The 26,838-nt window shown below is 38.8% G+C and overlaps 1 protein-coding gene across 1 annotated transcript; it reads right to left on the bottom strand.

Annotated features, from left to right (window-relative positions):
• Positions 1 to 848: 848 nt before the first annotated feature.
• sema3ab (sema domain, immunoglobulin domain (Ig), short basic domain, secreted, (semaphorin) 3Ab) lies at positions 849 to 24,211 on the bottom strand. The gene is made up of 17 exons (XM_026176099.2): positions 23,398 to 24,211; positions 15,231 to 15,391; positions 14,726 to 14,788; positions 12,697 to 12,816; positions 11,782 to 11,872; positions 10,885 to 11,004; positions 10,020 to 10,162; positions 8,765 to 8,879; positions 8,599 to 8,668; positions 8,338 to 8,482; positions 8,011 to 8,230; positions 7,794 to 7,885; positions 7,648 to 7,689; positions 7,038 to 7,195; positions 5,551 to 5,618; positions 4,685 to 4,830; positions 849 to 3,731 (listed from the first exon to the last, which is right to left on the bottom strand). The coding sequence occupies exons 1-17, from the start codon at positions 23,513 to 23,515 to the stop codon at positions 3,204 to 3,206; spliced, it is 2,400 nt and encodes a 799-aa protein (XP_026031884.1). The 5' UTR covers positions 23,516 to 24,211; the 3' UTR covers positions 849 to 3,203.
• Between the last annotated feature and the right edge of the window lie 2,627 nt (positions 24,212 to 26,838).

Genomic DNA, 26,838 nt, shown 5'->3' with positions numbered 1-26,838 from the left:
CGAGTCAGAGGGAGTTTCTGTTTTCCACTGGACTGGAATGGTGGAAAGATGTCTCTCATCAGCCACTGGAGGGCAGTCACGTGCTGTATAACTACAATAGCAGAAGCAATTATATCAAGGCTCTTTGGCCTTTTTTGAAAGCGCTTCTTGATCCCTTTGCTGAATCTGTGATAACATGACCAAATGGAACAATACAAGTTCAAATGTGATTGAAATACTGAAAGAGAATGTAAGAGCATTTATAGCACACACACACACACACACACGCACTAATATTCTTTCCACAGTCCAAAAGCATATATATACATATGCTGTATTTATTTTCCAGATGAAATACAGCAGACAGGCCATAGTAATACTCCCTTTGAAGTGTCTGCTTGAAACTTCCGTGGCCTCAGCTGAATTGACTGCAGAGGTCAAGGTCATAACCCAGGTGGGACATACACCAACCGACCTTTGACCTCAGGCCAAAGGTGTCACCAGATGCTCAAAAGTGATAAAACAAGTCTGCTGTGTTTCCAAACGCAGCTTCAGGACCAAAAATGTATAAGAAACACCTTTATGACTACAGTAAATGCTTTACAATCATATAGAAGAGATATTTTTTTCCATTTATAAAACAATATGTGCTGTGATAAAATAACCACCAGAGGGCGGTAGTACAACACACTTAATATTTTGTGGCAGGCTACGCTGTCAAACCCTCCATGGGTGAGTTTTGGCAACTTGTTTTTTCTCCTCCTCATTTTTTTCTTTTTATAATTTTTGTCTGAATTGCATATGTCGAGAGTCCAAGTTGAAATGTTTGCAGCTCATGTCGGCATGCAAATACAACAGCTAGGCTTCAGTTAGAGACTGTAGGGGTCTAATGTTTTATTCACAGCACATCACCCATCAAGGTTTTAATATCAACTTACAGTAACTCTACTGCCTGAGGCACACAAGAGTACACAGCTTCACTTTTTCAATACACACCATAAGAGGCACTTGGGCTGTCTTTTTAAGCAACATTGATTTTTAATATCTCTTATGTTAATTACTTCAGCTATAAATCATTAATTAGTCAGTTTTGTATGTACCATACAGCAGTTCTTGTCTGCACAGAGAAAAGACAAGCACACCATTAAATGAATCCCAATATTAAGGATACGTTACATGAGGGAATAAAAGTTTTCCTCATTACTATGCAGATGTACCAAAAAGGTATTTCAAGATCTAATCCGATCATCTACACTACACGAGCTCGCTATACCATGCAAGCAGCAGGGCATAGTATATTAAAACAGATTTAATGAAGCTAGCATTTTATGAAAAGACATTTATTAGATCAGTAGAATACATCAGCATCACCATCATCATGCCAAAAAGCAGCAAGAGCAGCACTTCATTTCCTCAGAGCCACTCCATGTGCACTACAGGTCCCCCACATTTTCTCTTTATAATCATGATCTTATCATATATGCACATTCACAACTGGTGTTTAACTTGATTTGTGAGCCTCACATTTCTTGAGGCTGGCCCCAGCTGTTTCTCATCTTCCTCTGTCTTGGCTTCCAAAAGCAGATGAAGCTCACAAACACACAATGTTATCTGGCATACTAATGTGCTGCAGAGTTGAACTGGTTACTGTTGTTCACTGGTCTGTGGCCATTTCAATCCATAGAGATTATGTTTAGTTCTTGTTTTATATCAAGTATACAATTTAGAGTCCTAACAGAAATAGTATGTACAGCTTTCGAATAATAACTACCGTCCACTAGATAAGCAAACAATTGAACTCTACAACATCAGACTGGTTATCAATGCCATAGTAAAACAGCAACACTACAATAGCACTGACATGCACTAGCACATACTGTCATATTTCTCAAACATATACCATAGTATTTATATTTACATGGTGTTCACAGCTACATTCCAGGTTTGTGTTTGCGTGGATATCGTTTAACATCATATTCAGAAAAAAGACTGTCACTGCTCTGTGAAGAATATGGATATGAGTCAATAAAAGGGAAAAATAAAAGTATAGATACTGGCTTATTGCTCAGTACATTTGATATGTAATGCATTTGACACTGAACAAAACTTGTGATACTGTACTTCTAGTTCTACTGCAGACAATACAGTTATTTGATTAGATTGGTCCTGCAAATCAACTTAATCAAACCAAATATTAACCTCCAGGAAGCCTCCTGCACATGAAAAAAAGGAAACACACAATGTACAGAACTGTTTATCAATAAATACACAAGTAAAGGAGACAAAGTGTACACAAGGTATAATTAAATAAATATGGAAGAACTCAGAATGAGATTTGGCATACTGAAACGATAGAGTTGGCAGCCATCCATATACTGTGAACTGACACTTAACTTTAAATGTTGAGGCTAGAAGGAATCTGATAACTACAAAAAAAACAACAACAGAACAAGTCTTTGTTTTGGAAGATTATCTAGGGGTAGGACACAGACATGTACAAAACCTCCTTGTTTACAACAGCTTTTGACAGATATTTTTTTAAAAATAAATTTCTACACGGGAAAGCAACATGAAGCAACTTGATAACTACAAGCATTCCCTTTCAGATGAGCAGATGTTACAGAATACAGTATTTACACATTTTAGTTATTTAATTAGTTTTTTTTTTTTTAATGAATGATAAATGCTCCTCTGGATTTCTTGCAGTGATCAGGCATCGTGTCCTTTTGATGAGCTTCATGTTGTTGTTGTTGATGATGAGTCTTTTAATTTTCAAGACTTTATTCGTATAATCTCAGCTACTTTTGTTTCGTATTTCTGCAGCAGAAATTATCGGGTGTTTCTCCGCACTGACAGTTAAAAGCATACCATGTAACTGCCACTGTCAGATCCACCTCCACAAGAGTCTTTAGGGTGGATATGTCACTCTGCAGTATTCAGACCGCATGAGCCAACTACGATAACATGCTCCAATGGTCTTGCGTGATACAACATCCTGATTCCTGCAGTCCTCCATACTGGTGAACTGTAAACATGGCTTCCCACGCACAGAACACTCCAGCTGACACTTCAGGGTAGTATCTACTTTTTGAGGTTTAACTTTTCTAGTTCCATTCTTTGTGGAAGAAATCTGTGTCTCAGAACAGAGGATAAAAACAGGATGAGTTTACTGAATGAGAACTGAGTGTGGTTAAAAGTCTGTGCTAACAGTCAAGGTTTGTAAGTCACACACTGCGGGGAGCCCTCTCCAGTTCATGGGTCCTGCGGTTGCGACCCTTTTGCCTCTCTTGCAGGTGTTTCCACTTGGCTGCCAGCCCTTGAGCATGCATGTGGTTGCGAGGACTCGTCGCAGTCTTCTGCTGCTGTTGCTGATGTAGTTGCACTTTCTGTACCAAGTGAGATTTTTGCCTCTTGTGCTTCCTCTCCCGTTTCCAAACTTGCTCGCAGAACTCGTCCACACTATTTAGAGTTGGGTGATTGACCAAAGAGAGGAAGTCCCTGTACCACAGCCTTTGATTGGGAGTTTCTCTAGAAGAGGAAAATTCATGGGCAGGGGCACTAGCTGCTTCTTCATCACGATGCAGAAGATCTTCCAGACGCTCCGTGTCAATGACCTCTAAGTTAACTTTTAGAACTGTCTGCATGAAGCCATGTTCCACTGCCTGGCACAGATAAATGCCTGAATCCTTCTTGTTAAGTGCGCGAATCAGGAGGCCCTGCTCGGTGTGGATAAAGCGCTCCTCTGATTGAATCTAAAGAGTGAAAGAATCAGTGATGAGAGAGGCAGAGTGAAGGACAAAGAGAAAAAAGACAGAAAAAATGCATTCAGAATCTGAAATCTATTATCATATTATACTGTCCAAAAAATCAACTATAGTATTTGATTAATAAAAAAAAAAAAAAGGTAGGCGACAGGTATGTGATTCAAGGACAACCTGAGATAATAAGAAATATAACAGATACAGGTACTTCTACACCGGTGCACTGCATGATTGCAATTATGCAATTAACATTCAACAATGGTCTAGTTTGGCAGTATGTATTAAAATGCTGAGCAGGCCCAGTTGATTCTGAATTTGTATCAAGATATCAAATAGATGTAGATACAATGTAAGTGATTTTGGAAAATAATTAGTTACTACGACATGGAGGGCTGGAGCCTCAGTCAGAAATTGCAGTAGATTTTTTGATAACCATAAAGCATTTCTGTAGGTGCAAAGTATTTGCAAAACGGTCAATACCTGCATCAGTTTTTGGGTTTTTTTTGGTTTGTTTTTTACAGTATAATAGGTTTTGGGGAAAATGCACATGGAGTATAGATTTGAGAAATCATCTGTGATGAAAAGGAATGAGTCCTTTACTATACAGTGACTATATGGTAAGTAGAGTTAACATCAAAACACCAAATACATTTTAAGAGAAGGATGTTCCATCCCTTTAACGTTCCAGTAGCCAAGGAATACCAGCACTGATTTGACAGCATATGGTAGTTCAGTACTTTACTGAGTACTTAGATACTTAGTCTGGTTGTTTTATTGGGGGTTTTTTTGTCACCTGTATTATGTGTTACCTAACGCAGTGTCTCTTTCTTTTCTTTATTTACTTTCTATCAAGACAGACTGTATCCGAGTCAAACTGATCCAGATGCAGTCTGAATCTATTTTTCTGAAATGAAACACATTATGTGTGCTGTGATGAAGCCCACCTCTTGTTTGTGGTCATCCGTTGTGGATTGATACTGCCAGTATGTCGTAGCTCTCTGGGACTTTGGACTACACTCCAGGAAAGTGCTGCTGTTCTCCACACCGTACACAGTTTTATCCTGGAGGGTTGACTGCCCACTTAACTCATCTGGGAAAGAAATGAATTTTGTTTAGGTATTGCAGGTTTTGGCTATGTGATTTATTTACAGACAATAAGTTAGAAATATTAACTGAAGGTTATTCAGTTACTGACATTCACAAAATGTTCTCCTTTCTCATCATGCTCAGTCACAAACAGCATATAAAGAGGCAGCAACAACAACAATGACATTTACTAGTCAATATCTGGGTTGTACATACAATTAAATATATACGCCACAATTTTTATTAAGGTTTTTTTTGTAGTGTCTGGTTAAACCTTGTCAACTTGGAAGCTTTTGCTAACATTTTCTTCTTTTGTCTATTTCAATTAAAGAAAGAGATGTATAATTAAGATAGTGAGTAAGTATAGTAGACCAGTCCTGCTTTTGGACTAAGTACAATTACAGTGCATTAGACTGAAGGGTTTGGCAACAGAAAGCAGACTTGGAGGATTCTTTAATGTGTTAATTACAAGCTTCACGTCAACTGACCTTAATCTTTAAACCACCAGAAAACACATAAAAGACGTAGATACGACACCACACACATTCAACTCTACTATCTTCTCCACCCTTTTTGAGCAGGTCAGGAAAGGCCAGTGTCATTTAAATCTGATTATAATTTGTTTTAGCACATTCTTTTGGATATTGAAATGTTATTGTCTACATTACAACATAAAATCTTAATTGAATGATATAAAACATGTACATATATCGAAAAAAAATACCATGGTGTTGCAGATCTGAGCACTGTGTGAGTGGGTCTCCATTCCTGATATCTTGCCTCCTTGTTCTCCTGCAAAAACACACAGACAAAATTTTTTTATACATACACATATATATATAAACATTTTCCCAGGTCAAAAGAAGCAATGATTGCATGGGTGTGCTAAAGAAAATAGGTGTTCAGTCACTTTGTATGTGTGTGTGTGCATCTGAATGAGATTTGCAGAGATTTGCAGCTGTACTGGTGGCCAACACAAACAAATAAGCATCATTCAGCTTAAAGCTTAGCAGGAAAGCTTTAATTATAGGGTGTGTGACACAGGAATTCAAATTAATAAATCTTTCTAGCCTGTCATCTCTGTCGGTTTCACATGGAAAAGAGATAGAGTTTCATGTTTACTGTCAAGCATTACCATGAGAATATTTCAACCAACAACAATTTAAGCAACTATGGAGACACCAAAGCAAACGGAAAAATAATTCACCTTTGTTTCCTCATGTTCCAACTCAAAGTTTTTATATTGGTGTTTAAAAAATATTAGAGTCGAATATAACACAGGATGGAGCTAGCATTTAAATCAATAAGCCCCATGAAGCTATGAGTGGGCGGCTGCACAAAAAGCACAACCACACAAGCGCACATCAATCAGTCCATGTCTACTACAGCATAACCAAACCACCACCGAACCTACCTCACCCCTGGTTCACCCAGGCAGCCTCCAGACATCACTGACACTGGCTCTCATTTGCAGTCAACACATGAGGCAGTTTATATTTCTAGTTTTGTGCTAGAAACAGGATCCTGTACCTTCAGGGGATTTTGGCAAATACGCAAAGCCTGCACTAAAAGTGCACCCTAGCTCTAGTGCTGAATTGCGGCTATGTCCTCAGTCTATTCACATAATCAAGTTTTACCTCAAAGAAGTATAGACCATAGATTTAACCAACACAATTTATTAAACAATCATGATTAAAACCCTAACAGGACAACACTTGTGTTTTAAAAAAGCAAGTTGCTCTAATAAAATATGCTGTATTTATGTACATGCATGACAATATATAAAATGTTGTATGTGAATTGTGCTGTTGGAGCATCATTTCCATTGGGGTGAAAGTCAAGCAGGCCATTTACCAATCGGAAGGTCGTGAATGGATTCCTTGGCCACTCCAGTCTGCCTATTGAAGCATCCTTGGACCAGATACTGAACCCCGAGTGCCCCTGATGCCTACATGTGACTGTGTATGTAAATGTTAAACAAAGCTCTTAAGTATGGAAAAGAGTGTGTGTGATTGGGTGGATGAGGCTAGTAAAAAGCACTTTGAGTTCCCAGTTAGAGTACAAAAGTGCTATATAAGTACCAGTCCAGGACATTGTAGGCAAACCTAAACTTGCTCTGTGTCTTACAGATCTGATTAGCTGCAACGTAAAAGATCTCAAGCAGCTTCAACACACTGGCAACATGTTAAGTATGACTGTGAAATTCACTACCTCTTAGCCATGGGAAAGTATCTGGAGCATTCTGTGCCATCCCATGCACAATAAGGGTCTCTTGCCAAGCAGCATTCAGCACAAGCCTTCCCATAAACCTCACAACGATGCAGAGGCATCTGCGAGACCCCGATGTCTGAACCCAGGTAGAGTTGTTGCTGTAAACAGAAAAATTTCAAATATTTGTTATTTTATGTCTTAGGAGCTTTAGTTTTGCTACTAAGTCTGGGTGGGCAGTGTGGTTTCATTAACTACTTTTGTCTCAGATGTTGTTTCTCAGTAAAGCAAGAAAAGAAAGATAGATACATTTTACTACAATTATCAATTATCCTGCTCATTTTGTCTCATCCTGCAATTTCAGTTGACAACCCAACTGTTGCGACAAACCCAACAATCAAGATTTTTCTGTGGCAACATGCTGTTGTTTAAATTGCGCAGACAAGCATGTCTTTGTTCTGTCTTTTTACCCTGAAGCAAGATGTGTCACCAATAAGAGAACGCTTTCTCAGGACGGTTTTTCAGACACACTTATATAAACAAGAGTCACTTGTTTGTCATGAATGTCTACAATATGACAGCTGTGTAAAGTTTAATCATAAGCAGTCTCTACCTGTTTTGTAGATAGTTCCATAGCTGTAATGGCTGCAGGCTCCTGTAAAATATAATAAAACAAAAATAATTAAAAACAAACAACAGATCTTTCTGATTTGATATTCTCCAAAACGAAATAATATGGGTGATGGGAAAATAGCCTACTCTGAAAACGGTCATTTCTTCTAATAGGACTTCCTCTAAGTCATGCCAGGAGCCTCTGGGGATGGACACCACTTTCAGAATTGTTCCCGCATCTAGGATATAATGAAAGTACACATTTTAGGTCAATACTGCTTTGTAGTTCCAAGCGATTCCTTACTACAGTATGATAATGTTTAGTTATAAATTACATAAACTTTATACTTTTTATTTGTTTTACCTGTGCCTATGAACATAACATCGTAAAGGCCATCTTCTGCCTCGACTTTGTCCACCACTATCTGGGTGAACTGGTAGTCCACATCTGTTTTGACTATGATTGGTCGATTATTAATGGGGTAGACAGGGTTGAACATGGCTGGATGGCTTCTGGCAAACTGCACAACTTCATCGGGGAGGTCCTTTGTTGTGTCAAATCCACCAAATGTCTTGCTCGGGCACTGTGGGGGCAAATAAAGGTAACAGTGTCTGTTACATTGTTGGTTGTAAAGAAGCAAGAACTCACAAGCTTCAGTACATCCTCTTGTAAAGAGGATATTGTACTCACTGTGCCAGGTCGTGGATAGGGAACACGTCCCTGGAAGGGCACCCACTGATAGCTGGGCCCATCTCTGTGGGCGTACGGACCCAGGAACACTCTTCTGATGTCTGTCATGCTGTACATACACACAGCTGAACCTTTGAAGATGTTGCTAATAGAAGAAAGAATGAGACAGAAAAACACATGTAATTTTGAAGTTACAAATCATGTATTAAATGGACATGAACTACTAAAAACCATTTAACTACTTCAAATGAGCCACAGTACCTGGAAGTAGTGAATACTGCATACACAACTGGGCTCTTGGGATCTTTTGTGCTCATGAGAAAAACATCCTCTGAAAGCCAAAAGAAAAGGCAAGACATAAAAAGACATTGTGCAAATATTTCAAATTAAGGAAATAATATGTGGAGGTTTGGGAGCGATCACTTACGTAATTCATCAAAGTGTGTGTCTATTCCATTATTCCCGGGCACAGAGCAAATAAGTCGAGCTTTCAAGAAGGTTGTCCATTTATTTACCAGACTCCTGTGACCTCCCAGGTCATTCTGTTGGACATGGCAAAATTTTTTTATTGTCTATGCTTAGTGATACTGTCATTTTCACTTTTTTAACACTGTTTAAAGCATACTAAAGACACAATACTAGCATTCATGTTATTATTATTATTATTATCATATTTAGTCTCTCTATTTCCTATTTTTTATTCAGTGAATGCACAGTAAACTCTCTGTACAAAATAAACTACCAAAGAAATTCTATAACATATTAAACAAGTCTAATAAGCATCCATGTTTGGGTTTTTAAAATGTATTTCTATATTTATATGTATATTTTTATATATATTTTTGTGAATAATGCAATTCTAGATGCTGTACAAAAAGAGGACAGCACATATTGAACTGTTTGTTCCAGTGCACTTCTTAATAATATGCATCTCTGTGCCTTACAGGGTAGTGTTTGTCTTCATGAACATAGCACAAAAACACAGACGCACAAAGCTCTGGCTCATAAAAATGGATTTCACTTTGTGTTGATTTATGGCAGTAAATTATAGTGTATCCAAGACATGCATATGCTGGAGTTAATACCCCATTTTACATAATGGATGGCTTGTCTTGTGTTGAAGATAGCAGATTCTTGACATTCTAGATAATCAGGCAGTCATGAAGGAGGCATGATGTGCAGCCAAACAGGGGTTTGAGGCTGACATCGCTCACTGATCTGCAGTAAGCTTACTGAATTCCTGCTAAATGAATAAGAAATGGATTTAGGCTGTGAAATTTGATACGAGGCCAGTTCTTTAACATAACCATCCCCTGGAGCTAAAGGCCCAATAAGTGCCAAAGCTTGGCATTAGGATAACAGTGCTGCCATTGATGGTGTGTTTGCCTCTCAGGTTCTGGCGACATTTGACATTTCTCTCAGGTTTCTGTCTTCCGGGGCAGTTGTACCACGCAAAACAAAGCCCACTCTTCTCCAGGCTAAAAATAATCACAGATAACAGCTCCTGAAAGCTACCATTATGAAAGCCACTCAGACACCCGTCAAGTGTTTTTTCCAGATACAGGAGCTATTTCACATAATGCTGGTGTGAACGTGTGTGTGCCTTTGTCTCTCTGCTATTGTGTATATTGGGATTTTCCTTTGTAAAGGCCATCCTGCATGTCCTCTGTGTGCGTGCGTACTTTGCAGAGCTGTCCGACGCGAGCATGTGTGGCCTTTCCAGTATGCTCTCCATCTATAGCATTTTCTCTGAAGAACAGGTAGATTTTGTCATCTTCTGGGTTGTCACTCTCTGAAATAAGATGAATGCCTAAAAACCTAGGATCTGCAAGCGACAAAGACACACACAAAGTCAATGTTAGTTTTTGTGTTTCTTAATCTGGAAAAAACTGCTCTGTATCTAGTTTTAAACCAAGTGCTAGATACTGTGTGAGAGTTTAAAGATGCTGTGAAATAGCAGACATGTACTCAGGGACTTCCCTCTATAGAGCCTGAAAGGCAATAACAACACTTAATATTAAATTTCACAACTCCACTGGAGACGGGCCAGCTAAATGAATTATGTGCTTCTCGTTCTTTGTCTGGACTGCAATATTTTGAGCCATGAGCAGACAAGCTGCAGCACCTTAGCTGAAGCAGAATATGATGAATTGGAATAATATTAACTGGTGAAAAACAGTAAGTAAAACCTACATTTGAAAACTTGAGGTATGCCATTCCATCAACAGAGATGATAGTTCCGGTTATTATAGGTATTTCTTGTATATTTTTCTATATTTTTCTTATATATTAGCACTCAGGGTAGTTTAATTTAAAGTTGTTTTAAGGTCAAACCCCTTTTTTTGTAGTACCAAACTGTGATAAATGTAAATCAGGTGATGATACATTGAGATCCATGTCCACGAGGAGATCAGTGACGAACTCTGATCATATCTATTGGAAGCTGAGCTCAAACAAAAACACAACTGGGATCAAAGAGTCAGCTTGCAAAATTAAAAACAAGAAAAGTACTGTATAATCAGAAGGGATTTTCCTCATCTCTCTCACCATTTAACCATCGGGAGTCATGCTGCTCTGTTCTGATTGGGTGATGCTTTCCAAGAGTGCGAAAGATGGCAAAGTCCCGCCCCATGAAATCAGCTGATGTTCCTGCATACAGTTCTCCATCTGAGATTAAGAGGAATAAACTGAGTTAGCTTAGTAATGTCAGATGAGTAAACAATCTTTAGGGATTTTTCCCCAATGATGAAGGCATAAAACTGAGGGATTGTACAGGGGCTTGGCAGTATAGATAAACTTGGAGTCCTGAGAGAAAACAGACAGTGACAGATGTGATGAACATCAGGAGTGTGAAATTGACATTAACACCGTAGGCAGGGCTAAGAAGGGAGGAGAGAGAAGGATGAATGAATAGGTCAGAGGAGGAGGGACAGGACAGAGGTGTGAGATAGGACGAGTACATAATAAAGCTGGTGAGAAAGGAAAGAGAAAAGGGAGCAGGGATTAGGGGTGATGGGCTGGAAAATGGCCATCTGCTAGGTTAAACACTCAGATGTAACGCAATGTGACTGGCAATGATTGGAGTAAGAGAGAAAAGGCATGCTCACATAGTTCACTTGCCAAAAAAATGAGATTCTATGCAAAGAAAAAACTCAATAAAGTGTCACTGACCCCACACCCACTACTTAAATGATGTATAGTCACGGTGAAAAGAAGTTTACAATCGTGCCAATGAGGGGTTCCCAGTGCTTAAATACAAAGCTGCTCCACTTATAATGAATGAGAAGAATGCCTGTGTTCTGTTATTTGCTTTTACTTTGCACCCTATATATCTGCTGCAATGACAGAGCAAACCAGTGGGTGTATCTTAACTTACTTGTTTTTATATGACCTCACTCTAACACACACAGACAGACAGCGCAGGGTATCCGCTCTTAAACTCACCAATTAGCATGGATGCAGTGAGCAGCTTGGGATCATAGGGACTCTTCCCACGCCCATTTTCCACGTGGGGCTCAAGTCTGAAAACACTGTCCTGTACATAGTTGAACAGACAAGCACAGAACCTTCAGTATATCATCAAGTATCAGCTTTTGGAAAAAGTAGTTTCCATTTAAGTGAAAGTTTTCTGGGAAAGTCATTTTGCTGTCAGCATTTCACAACTTCCAGAACAGCAAAGCTAGAGAGACCACAGGATAGTATTTATGTTTTGTTTGTTTTTTTTGTTTTTTAGTCCAAACTATTTTGGAAATATTGCGACACGATGCAAAAGTTGTTTTTGACAAATACTTGTGTGATAATGTTAGAGACTGTAGATATAATATATAATATCAATGTTAGTCATTATGTAAAATAGGTTCAGTTTAAAATATTGAAGCATTTTGAAATTTTTACAGAACAAGTATTAAAACAATAAATTTCATTTCTCTCTAACTCTGTGACACCAAAGGACGCCCTACAGAGGAATTTCATATTTTGTTCATGATTTCTACACACGAGATAGATGGATTTCCTGCATCTAATTATCTGTAAATAGCTGTTTAATGAATTGGAAATTCACATCAGTCAGACTCAGTGACATTTGGAGGAGAAAAGAGCGCGCATTAGACTGATGCACTGGAAATTCGTCAGACTATGAAACCCTGCGTTTCCACCTCATTTTGCTGAATGAAAACCACTTTTTATGCACTTATATAATCATCTGTTAGAAAGACAATTCTCTAACCCTCATGGCCACTGAGAGCTTTAAATACTTATACTTGATATGTCAGGAAACTCAGCTTTTATATTCTAAGGGATTATGTGTTTGATAGAAATTGAAATTGGAAACTTCAATGGAGGTGTAGAGTGTGCCTGTACCTCTGATTTCTTGCCCACGTCCAGGTAGGAGCACACAGGGTGGAAGGCTCCTGTCCCACACACATAGACATGGGTCTGGTTGAATGGCTGCAGCACCTTCACAAAATTTGAGCATTCTCTCTGATGTAGCAAAGACAGAAAACAGTAAAATTATTATTTTTTTAAAGTGTCATTCAGAACAGAGTGTCATTCAGAAAAATCCAGTGCCTGCATAAAAAAGACTGGAGACAAAAACAGAGCAAAGCTTAAAGTAATCTGCTGTATTTCCCGAGAGAGTGACCCATAAACCCTACCAGTGTGCCGAGTAATAAATCTGGAAATAAAATTAAGAGCCCACTAAACACTGTCATCTGATTCTGTTTTTTTTTATTACATACTGAACTCAAAAGTCGAAGAAAACAGTGTGTGTGTGTTGTTGTGTTGCACAACTGTATATGAAATATTGCATTGCTCTGCAGCCATATGCCACATTTCCTCGTGTTCTTGCAGCACATGCCTGAGCGAGCCTGACCTCAAATAAAGCTGAATGTGTCACCACATTTTCACAACAGAAAATGTAAAAAAATAGAATACTGCCACAAATTATGCATGACTAAGTTATCTGGTTATACTAGGTCACGAGCAGGAAGCAGCACTGTTTTGCTATGACCCTGACTGACCTGACATTTGCTGTGATAAACTCATAACACTTGTGCTTTTTAACTTGTACTTGTCTGTCACACATATCAGACCTTCCTGCTTCTCATTGACTCTCCGTTTCATCTTGTTTGTTTTGATTGCATTAAATAAGATTAGTGAACAGACTCTTCATCTCCCATTAATTCTTACTCTCCTCCAACTATATAACACAGAGACCACCCCTCAGGATACCCTATATATCCATGACATAATGTTTATAGAATAAAATAACACAAAAGACTTTAGTACACTTCAAATCAGCCACACAGAAGGGCTGATGATCACAGGTACAGCTGATACACATCCAGCATTTCCATGATTTTACATTCCAGCCTTTTGCTTCAGGGCCCATTTAGAGATAAAATTCATAACATAGCTTACAGAGAGCAGGGGCACAAAGTTTCACCACATCACAAAAGCTATTCTAAAACTGCACTTGGCCAGACATAGAGAAATGTGATTTTTGACTTGCCAAAGCTCTGAAAGATGTACAGAGTTAAAAAAAAAAAAAAGAAAAAAAAAAAAGGCCCTGAATGTAAATGCCAGAACAACTTGGATTTGTTTAAGACCAGCTTTAGTTGGGAGCAAAATTTTAGAAAGTATTTTCATCCAGAGAACTCTATAATCTAAAATTATGAAATGTTGTGTTTTATCCACAACTATGCTACTGTAGGTTTCAATATATGAATAATGTGATTTAATGTATTGTTTCTGTGGTTTTGTATGTGCTAGTTTAAAAAAAAACAGTCCCACAGAAATTATATTAGTAATGTAATGGGATTGGGTGACACTAGTTTGTCTTATTTAAATTTGGCAAATTAGTAGTCTTTCAGCTTCAAAGGCCTCCCTTGAGGTTAGTCTGTCAAATATTAAAGCAGAAACAGAGGAAAAACAGAGCCCAATAACACTGGAACACTACTGTCTGTGATCCCTGAATATATGGAAGTACCGGTAGTTATTAATAACAAAGAAATGTTATACCTAAAAGTACGTTTTTATAGGCTAAAACAGATCTTTTAAGGAGGAGAGAAATTATTATGGTCTCAAATATGGCTCTGAGATTATTATCAGATCTATAGCGAGTCTTTGAGTTGTCCATATAACATATTGTCAACAAACTGCTATAAACAAACTGAAAAAAAGAAAAAAATCTCATATAATCTATGATTAAAATGCCATATAAAAAAAGCTCATATAACCCCAGTGTAACTCCAAGGGTGATTTGCTTTGAGACCTGCAGAACTGCACATTTTTCATCGTATGAGAGAACAAAGACATTTGAAAAAATTAGTGGGAGTAGAGGGGCAAACTGCTGACACCCACTTAAAAGGTGGATGGTTTTAGCTCTTACCGAGAGATCTTTTCCTGCCCACTTGCATTCATCTCTTCTGGTGGAAGAAGCTGGCCAAGGGATCTGCAACATAAACACAGTTCCTGCACATGTTAGAAAAGAATTACCCCCACACAAAATCAATTTTACAGAGTCAGTCGAAAGAGGAACAGCTTGTGTGCATGGATGTGTATATATGAGAGTTGAAGGGGTCACATTGCGATTTGTTATCCACTTTGTTTCGGTTTATTCTATTATTCATCCAGGTGTGCAGAGAGCAGCTTACATGCCTGGCACAGTGTGTGATCGTGTGCAACAGCCCTGCTCTGAAATATTCATGAGGCACTTTTCGGTAGGAACAGAAAAGAGATTCCCAAGACACCTGCGCCCCTGCCTGGCACTCTGGATGGAGATGCACGGATACGAGCGAGGTAATAAGTCGGTCAGAAACAGCAAACACACATGGAGTCTGTCGCAGAATGCATGAAACCAGTCATGCAGTCTATAAATTATAGGCTTCAGCTACCTGTGCAAACTCTTTGCTGATATTGAGAAGATTAAAAGAGAAGATGTGGTCCTTGGCTCCAACTACTAGTCTTCCTTTCTCCTCATCCAACAGGAAGGTGTGGTAAGCCGAGCTGTTGGGTAGGCCTTCAAATGTCACAAGGTTGTTAGACTCCAACATGTCTGCAAAGAAAAAATGGAAAGAAAAGCAGGAATCAGCATAAAATATTCATCGAAATAAAGGGTTTGTGGATTTGTGTTGCATGAAAGTCAAATCTAATTCTCCAGATCAGTATATTTTTCTGAAATTCTATTACATTTTCAGTATCTTTTTGCTTGACCACTTGCATGTCTTTCCATATCTTAAAATCTTGCTGCTATACCTCTATTCCCTACAGCTACACTGAGCCAATTTAATCAAATGATATTGAGTTGTTTGTGCTTGTATCACCTAAGAATGCTGTTTCCATTTTTATCAACCCCTTTTTTTCACTTCTTTATATGTTTTGATTTTTTACATAAATGTTATTGCTTCCCCTTTTCCTTCACAAATTGCTCTCATAACTAGAGACTATACAGCTTGGCCTAGCTGACAGATAGTTTAGAGCCTTTGCCAAGCCAAATTGAACTCGGCAGGTAAAGCCAAATCTGGGAGCCAATAATCAGACAGTCTGCGCTGAGAAGTGACCTTCACCAAAGCAGCCAAGCAGAACTTTGTACACTCAGAGTGGAAAACTGTGGAGCATTTATAATGTCATATTACTCTGCTAATATTTCATAAACCAAACTGCAAGACTACTCTAAACCACATAAACTATTAGCAGACTTTATTACAGGCTACAGCTCACGTTTTGGACCTTAACGCAATGGTCTGCCAAGTCTAGCAGCGACATTTGGTTTCCCAGCAGAAAGCCAGACTTGACACAAACACTGAGGATCTAATTACTGTAACGACCTCTAAAGGTGGCACTATGACTGTAGTATTGTAACACCTTTTGTGTAATCTGTGTAGATACACACACAAACACATGCACATATTAATTCTTTCTCCTTCTCACATTTTGTTCTCACCAACAAAGTCCAACCACACCATGGCCCCCCTCCCATTGACCACCTACACAAAAGGACAGAGAGTTATGGGAGCAGAGGAGAAATGGTGCCTTCCTCTCTCACTCTCTCTTGCTTTCTCATCCTCGGTGAGGCAAACAACAAAAAACTCTCATGAATGCTTTAGCAGGGAGAATGCCCCTTCTCTTAAGTGTGTCAGAACCCAAGAGAGTGAGAAGACACAAGCTAGAGGGAAACTGGTACGAGAAGAAAAACATCAAAGAATAGAGGGCATTACACTAAATGCTTTTAGGGTGTTTTTCTCAATCATAAATTCTAATTTTATTAAGATTTTTTAGGTTAAAACCTACATGGTCATGAATATTGTGCTATGGAATCTATACATTATTTACCATTCACCTAGTCCAAGGCTGCATGGGTTCGTACAGTATGAAGTTTAAATTTAATGGAAACATTACCATATGTGTATATGTCTGAGATATTTGCCTAAATGCAAATTCAATCAATATTTTGTATCACAGAAGAAGCCAGATGGCTGACATTAAGGGGGTTTGGAGGGGTGGATTTATGGGTATACTCTTGATAGGGGGGCAACAATATCTACATCACAGGAAAAATAGATTGGTTTGACAAACTGACCGACAAACCTGTCCAGGCCGTACCCCAGTTGGGATAGGCTATCCACCAACACGTGCTGGATAAGTAGAAGAAAATGAATGGACGAATGGTTTGAAGAATTTAAAATAGTATTAAAAGGTGCTGAAAGACACCTGTGAAAAAGAAATGCTACAAACAGACAATCCAGTAGCCTGTTACATGAAGACTTACTTGTCCTTATGTGATTTTGGTTTATGTATCATGGCATTTTTATAAACATGTGCCTAATTCACACACACACACATGGACGCGCACATGCACACACATGCAAATAACAGTACTCATTGGATGGTAATACAAATAGACTGACACCCTGTCATTATCGCTGTCTCTGTAATTTCGTTTGTTTCCTGTTCCTTAATGCAAACTGTGAGAAATTTGGAAAAATCATAAATAATAATAAACTAATCTTTCACTCCACTCCCCACTCCACAGTCTTATTAAAAAAAATCTAACCTTGATCTAACAGTCCCATGAGTTTCCATTAAATTATAGAGAACAGATATTTTCTGGTGCATAACCGACTGAATCTAAACCCAAATGACACAAAGCTTTAATACAAACCACTGTGTTCAACTTACAGTCATAATTATTTGTTAAATAAATGCTTTTTGTTGCAGTTTGTGAAACATATCTTTGTAAATCATTTGTTTTCTGTTGCAAGATTGATCTAGTTGAATTTTATTGAACATATTATTTTGAAATATTAGACATTTATTTCATAAACACAGTTGGAAAGAAGATTAAAGTCATAAAAAAGTACAGTCGAGCCCGCTCTGTAACCATGGTGAGCAACCATTAGCTGATCAACTGTAAACTCTGCACTGCACAATAACATCTGCCTGCTACCTCTGACCCTTTTTTACCTGTACCGTAGACACATTCGTGTGGGGGATGACAAAGACAAAGTCAAACCAGAAGATGAAGACTTATTCTCGTTCTCAATGTAAAAAAGCACAAAAGGATGTCTGTGTTATTTGTCATTAATAATTAGCAGTAGCAGTAGGAAAACTACTCTTCACTTTTCCCTAAACCACATCACTGTTTGACAGCAAGGGGAATGGCATCACAATATCCACCCACCAGATACATACAGACACCCACACGCACACATCTTTGGTTTGTGGAAATTGTCTATGGGAGTCGTGTCCATGGCAACAGACCATTCAACAGAGACTACAGCTAAGTTATTAAAAGCTAATCATCCAGAGACAGATACTCTGTGGGTATTGTGTGTGGATCTGTGTGTGTATGTATGTTTATAGAGCATACTGTGCTGTGTGTTATTGGAAAGAAAAATGTGTTTACGAGCCACACCGGAGGTAGTAGCCTATACATGTCTGAACTGGTGTCCCCTCAGGTCAAATTTATGTATACATTAAACGGCACTTGTTTTTTTTTTTTTGTTTTTTTTTATTCTTTCCTGTTTAGAGTTTGATACTGTGCTATACAAAAAATGTTTGGATGCAGAACAATAGAACAGCAGAGAGAAAGAGACAGACATGCAAAAAGGAGAATCAGAATCAGAATACTTTATTGATCCCTGGGGGAAATTATTTAGAATGTGTGGCCTATTAGAGATTTTATGTTACAACTGACAGATAGATTAGTTAAAAAAAATAAAAATAAATTCTTGTTTCTCCAGCAGTTTTCTACTTCCTCCTGCTCTCTCTTTTTCTTCCTTAACATTGCTTGGTAAAAGACAAATGTACTAACTATTCTCTTCTGGGTCAGGGACGGGGAGTGCAAAAGAATGAGTTAGGGAACTGGAAAGCAAGCAAGTAACAGACACAAAGGGAGAGCGAGAGATGGAATAGATGCGAAAAATCAACAGTCCCATGTGAGACTGATAAAAATAAACTCTTTTACCCTACATTCTGTCCATCTTTCTCAACTGGAGGGCACGTAGAGTGTTATCTAAGTGCTTCCTAAGAAAAATACACTTCTTAATAATAACGCACACATGGCAGCATAACGCACTGATGTTTGGCCCCGGTTCAGTAGCTTCACTGATGTTCCTTACTCGCACGACTTGTTGTATTGTTGTACACTGTCAAATCCCAACATATCATATACACTCTCCAGGTGTATACAGTTACTGATTCACCTATGCCCAAGGGTAAAAAAACACAGCTTCAGTCAAGAAATTTGCTCAGTGTCAAACAGAAATGAAGGCAGACACTTAGTCTTGCTTTATTGTTGTTGGCTGAAAGAAAAATGGTTTTGAACTTTTTCTTTTTTTGCCAATGAAGTTATTTATCAAACTTGACAAGACTGATTTCTTCAGAGCTGAACAAAATCAAATGTAGTAATATGTTGTTTTTGTAGTTAGAACTTTGCAAAATTAAATTTAAACATTCAAGTAAACATGAAAACAAATGCAATTCTGTAGAATGTAGCATATTGTAGAAAAAAGAACATAATTTTAGTTTAATCCGATATTTTCAAATCCGATCTGGGTCACTTTCGTATGTGGTATTGAATCCGATACATATCTGATGTTTTAGAAAGCGACTGCTGTGTGAATGGTCAGGTCGCATTAAATCTATCTTTTACGTCACTGTCACAACACAGACGCCAATTATCAGCGCCGGAGAAGACATCGCGAACACTTCCTGGCCATCCAGTGAAATTGTTGGGAAGACAACGTTGGAGAAACGTAAACATTTTATTTGTACTGTATAATCTGAAGATTCTGACAGAAATCTGCAACTATCCTTTGAAGCACCGCTCCTCTCTAAAACAGCAATAATGATAATTATTAGGCCAAATGTAAATAACAAAATAACTTTATAACTTAAAGCAAAATTGGGAAACGTAAAGTCCGAAACAAGTCTTTATATTAAGGGCCATCAGTCAAACAATATTGTTTGCTCTGGGTCTAAACAGAGTGCGTTGTGTGTGACGTCTTCTTTTGCGCATGCGGGCCGCTTTGAGGGTTCACACTAGAGCGCGTTTGCTGTCGCATTTTATTTGTAGTGTGAACAAGCAGACAAAAAAAACGGATTTGATCAAAAAATCGGAATTGAGCATTAAGACCTGCAGTGTGAACGTAGCCTAAATTACCTGCCCAACATGTCTTGAAGTTCTCCAGAGGCCTGGGAATGAACTAATCATTTGATTCAGGTGTGTTGACACAGGGTGAAATCTAAAACCTGCAGGACACCGGCACTCGAGGCCTGGAGTTGCTTACCTCTGGTCTAGCTGATAAATGATTTAGTTTTGGAACTGCATCCAGAAATATTGATTAAACAGAATTAGCAGCCACTAAACTGATTCTGTGACTCCCTTCATATCACTGGAATACTAAAACCCAAGCTCTTCCTCTTTCTCTTAGTCCATTTTGGTTTCTGAGACTTTCAACACATGCCCAGTAAACTGAACGAATGGCTTGTCTTGGTCACCCAATTTGAGTTTTCTGCATGTTTTCTGTATTTACAATTTAGAAATAAAAGGACCCCAAATTACTAAAATATGAGCAACTTCAGACCCTCCATGTTCATACTGATAATTCCACACCCTTTTAAGATGGTAGTTACTTTGTAGCTCTATATCTCACTACAGACACATGTAAGTCAGTAGACACAGGAAATTTTGCAAGCAGACATCTTCCAAGTTAATCTTTCAGATATAGATTAAGCTAAATGAACACTGCAGAATAAATCATCCAAATCCAGTTAGAACAGAATACTGAGAACATTCAACTGAATGTATGGGATACCTTCCATGGCCATTCAAGGCCAGTCAGAGTTTATATTGTACACACCCCAAGAAACCCAACTCCACTCCGAAGATTCTTAACATGCTTATGGATTAAAGGCCTTTAGGAGAACTTCTCCATTCTCCAACTCTGATTAAAAGTCACACCACAGTGAAAACAAGAAAAACACCATTTGAAAAAAACAGATGAAGTATGAATGCTGAAGAGATATTTTGTGGTTAGTGAAACTAAATGGTTTCTAGTGTAGCATCATTTTTCAGTTCTTTGCTCCTTTTCTGTCTTGCTATCCAAAGCAGGACTTTGTTGTGCTCCTCTGAATGCATTTGCCTGTACGTGTGGCTGCAGATATGTGTATGTGCTTTTGTTCAAGCCGTTGGCTCAGCTAAAGAAAGGGGTGGACAGGTCGGGGGAAAAAAAAAAAGAGTACTTTTGGCAGAACACCCACATTCTATAAAACTCAAGTACCTTCTTTTTTTCTTTCCCTGGACAGTAAACAACATGTGCTCTGCTGCTTGTGACCCATAAACTTGAGAGCCATATGTTTAATCCCTAAAGGGCCCATTTACCCAGAGGGTGTGAATCGATCTAACATCAATTCATGCCAAAGTATAACATATGTAAAACATTCATGGTGCTTTATGGTGTTGCCAGCACTGTAGGTCCATGGCCTTCTACTCCTACTTCTTCATCATCAACTAGTCACTTAGTTGTTGATACAGTTGGACCTCAGCTCATGTTTAGGTAGCCATGGGGTACCACTGTTATCTTTCCCCTGCTCCATTGCCCTTGTGCCCCTGAACCCTTGCTTTTAAAGATCTGTTGGAAGTTTCAGCAATGTGTATATGTGTGTGTCTGTCTGTGTGTGTGTGTGTGTGTGTGTGTGTCTTGGGGTGGGGGTGGGTGGTAGGAATTGGTAGGTGTGTCTCAGAGTAATTAACTTTGTCCACTGGGGGGTTCATACTGTGGTGGGCCAAGCTGCTGTATAGCTACACCATTCCAAGATAAAACTTTCATTCTACATTCAAATGAATGAAGTCTGCAAGAAATCCCAAAACACGTGCCAATGTGAGACCTGCATAATCAGATGCATCTAATTTGACCATAAACAGATTCACCCCTTGTTCCCGGAGACCTGTAGGGGTCAGGTTTTCTTCACCTCACAGAGCAGTATCTCACTGATCTGACACTGCTTCCTCAGGACTGGACAACTTCTCAGACTGTTTAGGCAGGTACTGCTCTTTAATCACCACAGTGAACAATCTGATTTCCTCCACGAGTAAATGTACTTCACCTACACAGGGGTAATACATAATTTATATTATGGCATACATTATTCATAATTCAATAATCCCATGTCACTTGCCTAATGGGACCTACAGTGGATAATGTTAAAATTTTTTCTGCAGTATTACAGGAGCAATGTTTCAACCACAGTGCAAGCATGAAAATGATACCTGCTCACTCTCCTATTATTAAGTGCATGCTAAGCACTAAATACAAAAAATGAAGCACTGACTCCTCATATGGGAGAGGTGCAAAATCCAAATTAGTACTAATAGAAATAATAATTATAGAGGTGACTGCAAAAAACAAGCTTGCCAGACTGCTACCTGAGGATCTAACTTGAAATAGAGATATCGCCACATGGGCGTGTTACACCAGTCTGACAGCATGCGGTTTTAAATGACTGATACCCTCACAGGTATCATTTGCTATCTACAGATGGTCATGCATTTATGTGCGCAAGTGTGCGAGCATCGTTGCATGTGTGTGCATGTGTGTGTGTTTATGTATGTGCATACTTGTGTGTATAATTATGGATCCCCCAGTGCTGAGCTAGAAACATTTCTCTTTGGGAGAGCCATCTGCTGAAACAGACCTGCACCATTCATCCTTAGTATAATTGCCATGCAGGAGAGAATTGAGTGGAAAAATGACATTTAGGAAAAAAGGAAGCAAGAGAAGGATAGATGAAGCTCAGTTGCAGGGGAGCCCATATCTGGCACTACTTTTATTTCAAAACTGACAACAGCAGTTGATCAAAACAAGGACAGAGAGGCAGAAAGAAAGAATGCATTCTCTAATAACCAGTTCATTTATGCATGTGCATTAGACTTGTGGACTTTTACTAACAAGCTGGCAAAGTTACCTTACCTAATTTTATTAAACTGTTTTCTTCGCTGGATTTATATCATATAATATGTTTTATACTCATTCCTATTTGTTAGTCTCAGCTGATTACTGAGTCAAGACAGAAACATTTTTAATGGTGCAAAAGCTTTCCATGACAACACCAGAGTTTCCCGGCTACAGGTAAATTAAACATAATTGGATATAAAAAACTCCAAATAGTATGAATGCAGGTCTGTAAAAAGACTGAAACCATATAAAACAAATATGCACAACCCTCTTAAAGCCAGAGCCTAAACCTGATAAGTCATAAAGTTTACAACCTTGTAAAGAATTTATGTACTTGTTGTTTAATTTATATATATAGCATTTTCAGAAGTAATCATAACTAAAGCCTCATACAGACATCTAGGGACTCACAGTTACTGAAACTTTCTATAGACACTGCCTTTTTTCAGTCGCTTGACCAGCACACTATACGTGCTGAAAGGATTGGAACCTGCGTAAGAAGGAGGTAAGAGTCTAAGACATAAGATCTACCTCAGACAAAAAATTTAAGGGCAAATCACTTAAAATAATAACATTTGAAGACAATAAAAACTCACAAACGCACCTTTATAGGAGAGTTTTAGCCGGGGGACGTTGTTCTTGGTCTTCTGGGCTCCGCTGCCCCCCGTATTGAGCAAAGCCACCCCACACAGCAGCATAATGCTGCCCCAGAAAAAGCCCATGATCCTGGGGCTATAGGGGCCAGAGAGTCCTTTAAATACCAAACTCCAGTGCCGAAAGTCTCAGATCTGCTTTAAGTTCTGGTAAGAAGAAGAAAAAAATTGTTTTCCAATAATTGTGAAAAAATGCTGACGGGTCAGTCCAGGCTGATTCACAGCAGGTCTCGTTCACTGCCAGATCCAAAACCCTTTCCTATTCCAGGGGTCAAAAGACAAAATTAGAGTCCAGCTCAGACCTGCAAAGCAGAGTTGGGGGTTATGGGTCAGTGTTACTGCAAGTGAGCTTCCCACACCGATAAGTCAATGCTAAAGTTAACCAAAGTAGGCCCACACTAAATGCTAGGAAGAGCAAGCAGGTATGACTGCCATACTTTTCTGCCCTGGTACCTGACCAGTATGTAACCCAGTGAAAACAGCCATCTGCATTATCTACCTCTACAGCTACCTTTAGCTAAAAAAAAGAAAAACAGTTCCACTTTGTTTCAACTGTTAAGCCTGTCTGCCGGATAATCATAATCTTTAGTGGCTTTCTCTTTTCCTGTCCACTGTGATCCTGTCTGCCACTCTACCTAAGACTCCTCTAAACTAGTTCAGCCCCACTCAGCGCAGCTCTGCCCTGTCCCCACAGCACAAGGCACACAGTGCAACTGAGAACAGCTGAGGCAGACAGCGCAGAGTGAGCGAGAGACAGCGAGAGAGGGAGTGAGAGAGAGAGAGGAGAGAGATTGAGAAATAAGGGGAGTGTGGTGTAGGCGGGAGAAAGTGAAGAAAGCATGAGAGAAATGAAAACTGTGAGTTGGATAGTAGAGAAAAGGTTAGGGCAAGCCAAGAGGTTATGAAGAGTGAGAAAATAGCAAAACACAGCTGATTATTACAGTGCAGTGTTTTGAGCAAACTGCTTTGTGAGAATTTTTTAAAATGATTTTTTATGCTTTGTTCATTTTTAACTGCTGTATTTTTAATACAGATAAGACTTTTAGATTAGAATAATATGGCATCTTCAACACCTTACAAAAATAAGCCCTGGTTCAATACAGGTGAGCGCAAAACTGTTTGTAGATCTATTACCCTTTTGGTCAAACATGGCATTATTTATGCCCAAACTTACATTTTAGATAATCCCTAACTCTTTTTATTTTACTTATATTGTCTTTTGCAAAAGGTCTGTACTTATATTTTTACAGTTATCACTCATGGATGTATGAATAAGTTGTTGGGTTTTTTTTTTTTTGTTTCTTTTGTATAAATCAACCAAACCCTCTTGCGTTGTTCTTGCTATCTTTCTCTGAGAATCTACAACATGTTAAAACGCATTCGTTCATTTTATAATCAGTTTCGCAGGCAGCCAGTTGTATAATACACTTTTACATACTTATATCCTCTTTACTTTGTGATTTACATCACAGAAGAAAACCACCTACATCATTTAACTGGATCATTTGTAATATGTAACATCATCAGCTTCATTTGAATCAGATGATTCAGTCTGATGATGATGATCTGATTAGTGATGAAGATGTGATTGCAGTGTTTCCGTGTTTAGATAAAAACAATATCTATGAACAAACAGATACAGATACCTCGTATCACGTCAGTCTGATTAGTGATGTCACAACTCAGGTTTTACAAATAAAGAAGAGAAACCAAGAATCCAAATGAACATCAAGCTAAACTTTTGACTTTCTTATAGAATAAAATATGGAAAAAATACAAACCTTTGAAAAACCTATTGGTCCTAGGATGGAATCCAGGGATTTTACCGAGGTGGGAATAAACTTTGACACTATGAGCAAACATAGCGTCGCGGTCTTGGTGAAAAGCTGTTTACGTCCCCCAGAAACAATGCCTAATGTACATAAACACACTTTTCAAAAGAAAATTTTAAGGGCCAAATTAGCCATCTAAAATAGTTACTTCATTTATTGGTCACTCCATCAGAGACTGAAGGGGAGTTCCCTGTCTTTTCTTTCAAACCATCCCAAATGAGATGTCACTCTCAGTCTAAACAGCAGGCCCTCAGTGAGCTGATTCCTTCTCGTGGTGAATGATAATGACTTTGGTGGCAATAGTGTGGTTAAGACCTTTAACAGGCTGTATCCATCTGGATAAAGAGCCATCAGACAGTGGGAGGAGAGCTGAACTAATCCTGTAGTGAAGGGATGGGCCTCACGGTTATGCTAATGTAAGCTGTTCTCCAGTGAGAACACTAGAATCTATGGGGAACAAGTGTCACGCCAAAGCCTGTGCTTTGCAAACAGACTGGATTAGAAGCTGGAAGAGGCAGATTCTCTCTCTCTCTCTCTCTCCTTTTTTCTACTGGGATTGGCAGTGTTGATGTAGTAGTTTAATATTCCAAGGATCATGCAACCCAATCTGCCATAACTAAGACCAGGAAGAGCGATGGTTGGGGGTGAAATAGCAAGGAATGGCCCTCTTAGGAATTTTACTCCAACTTTAGGGGGCCATACTTCTCGCATGTTGATAAGATGAAGATTTTAGTGCATTTGATGGTTAATTCTTAAAGGAGTAACAGTAACAGTAACTTTCTCATACAGTGTGCGTCATCAGCAGTGCTTTTTTTAAAGCTCAAAGTTACTGAATATTTTAAAATTCAGATGAATTCTTCCCAAAAATGGTCACGAAGACTTGAGAATTCCATGTTAAAGCTTCATCTTCCTCATCTTTCTCAATTCTCATACTTTCCACGCATGTTCCCAAACATTAGCCCTTACCCTTTTCATTTCTTTATCTGTGTTGACATGTTATTGAGCTTTATAGACTTGTTAAAATCTAGCTATGATTGAAAAGTGCACTGAATATCACGGGTCCAATAAAAAGAGAGACTCGTCCTTGATAGGTTTATACACCCCAAAGGAGTTGTGTGCTTCAAGGAGAATGAGCCTGTTCTGAAGCAGCACTTGTATTCAGTAAGACAGAAGCTTCAGAGTACCCTGACCATCAGTTCATCAACTCATACGTGTGGGCACAGCAGGGGAGGGGGGACTTCTTTAACTTGTGGAGGGGCATTGGTATGTTTAGAATTGGGGCTGATGAGGGCTGTGAAGTGGGGACAGCAGTTGAAGAGATCTGTCAATACCCTTTTTGAAAGCTGCCCCCCCCCATCAGAATTCACTTCACCCTCTTCAAATAATGGACTTCCCTTCTCACCACACACCCCCGCCTACGCAGTACACCCCTAATCGTCACAAATTTCCACTTACAAAATGCTTTCCTCTTCGGCCTCTCTCTAGGCATGAGCTCCCCCAGTCTCCCCAAGTGGACAAGAATATACATTAAGCATGAATGGACTCAGGAAAGAAGGGATG

This window comes from Astatotilapia calliptera, chromosome 7, assembly GCF_964374335.1.
Source record: "Astatotilapia calliptera chromosome 7, fAstCal68.1, whole genome shotgun sequence".
NCBI classification, from domain to species: domain Eukaryota; kingdom Metazoa; phylum Chordata; class Actinopteri; order Cichliformes; family Cichlidae; genus Astatotilapia; species Astatotilapia calliptera.
This window is presented reverse-complemented; position numbering and strand designations above follow the sequence as displayed.

Excerpts from the sequence above, each read along its gene's own strand:
- sema3ab (XM_026176099.2), bottom strand. The coding sequence starts at position 23,515 with ATGGGCTTTTTCTGGGGCAGCATTATGCTGCTGTGTGGGGTGGCTTTG. Across the intron at positions 10,163-10,884 it reads TGACTCCCGATGGTTAAATG|ATCCTAGGTTTTTAGGCATT; the intron begins GTGAGAGAGATG and ends TGTCGCTTGCAG. Across the intron at positions 5,619-7,037 it reads TACTTTCCCATGGCTAAGAG|GAGAACAAGGAGGCAAGATA; the intron begins GTAGTGAATTTC and ends GTGTTTTTGCAG.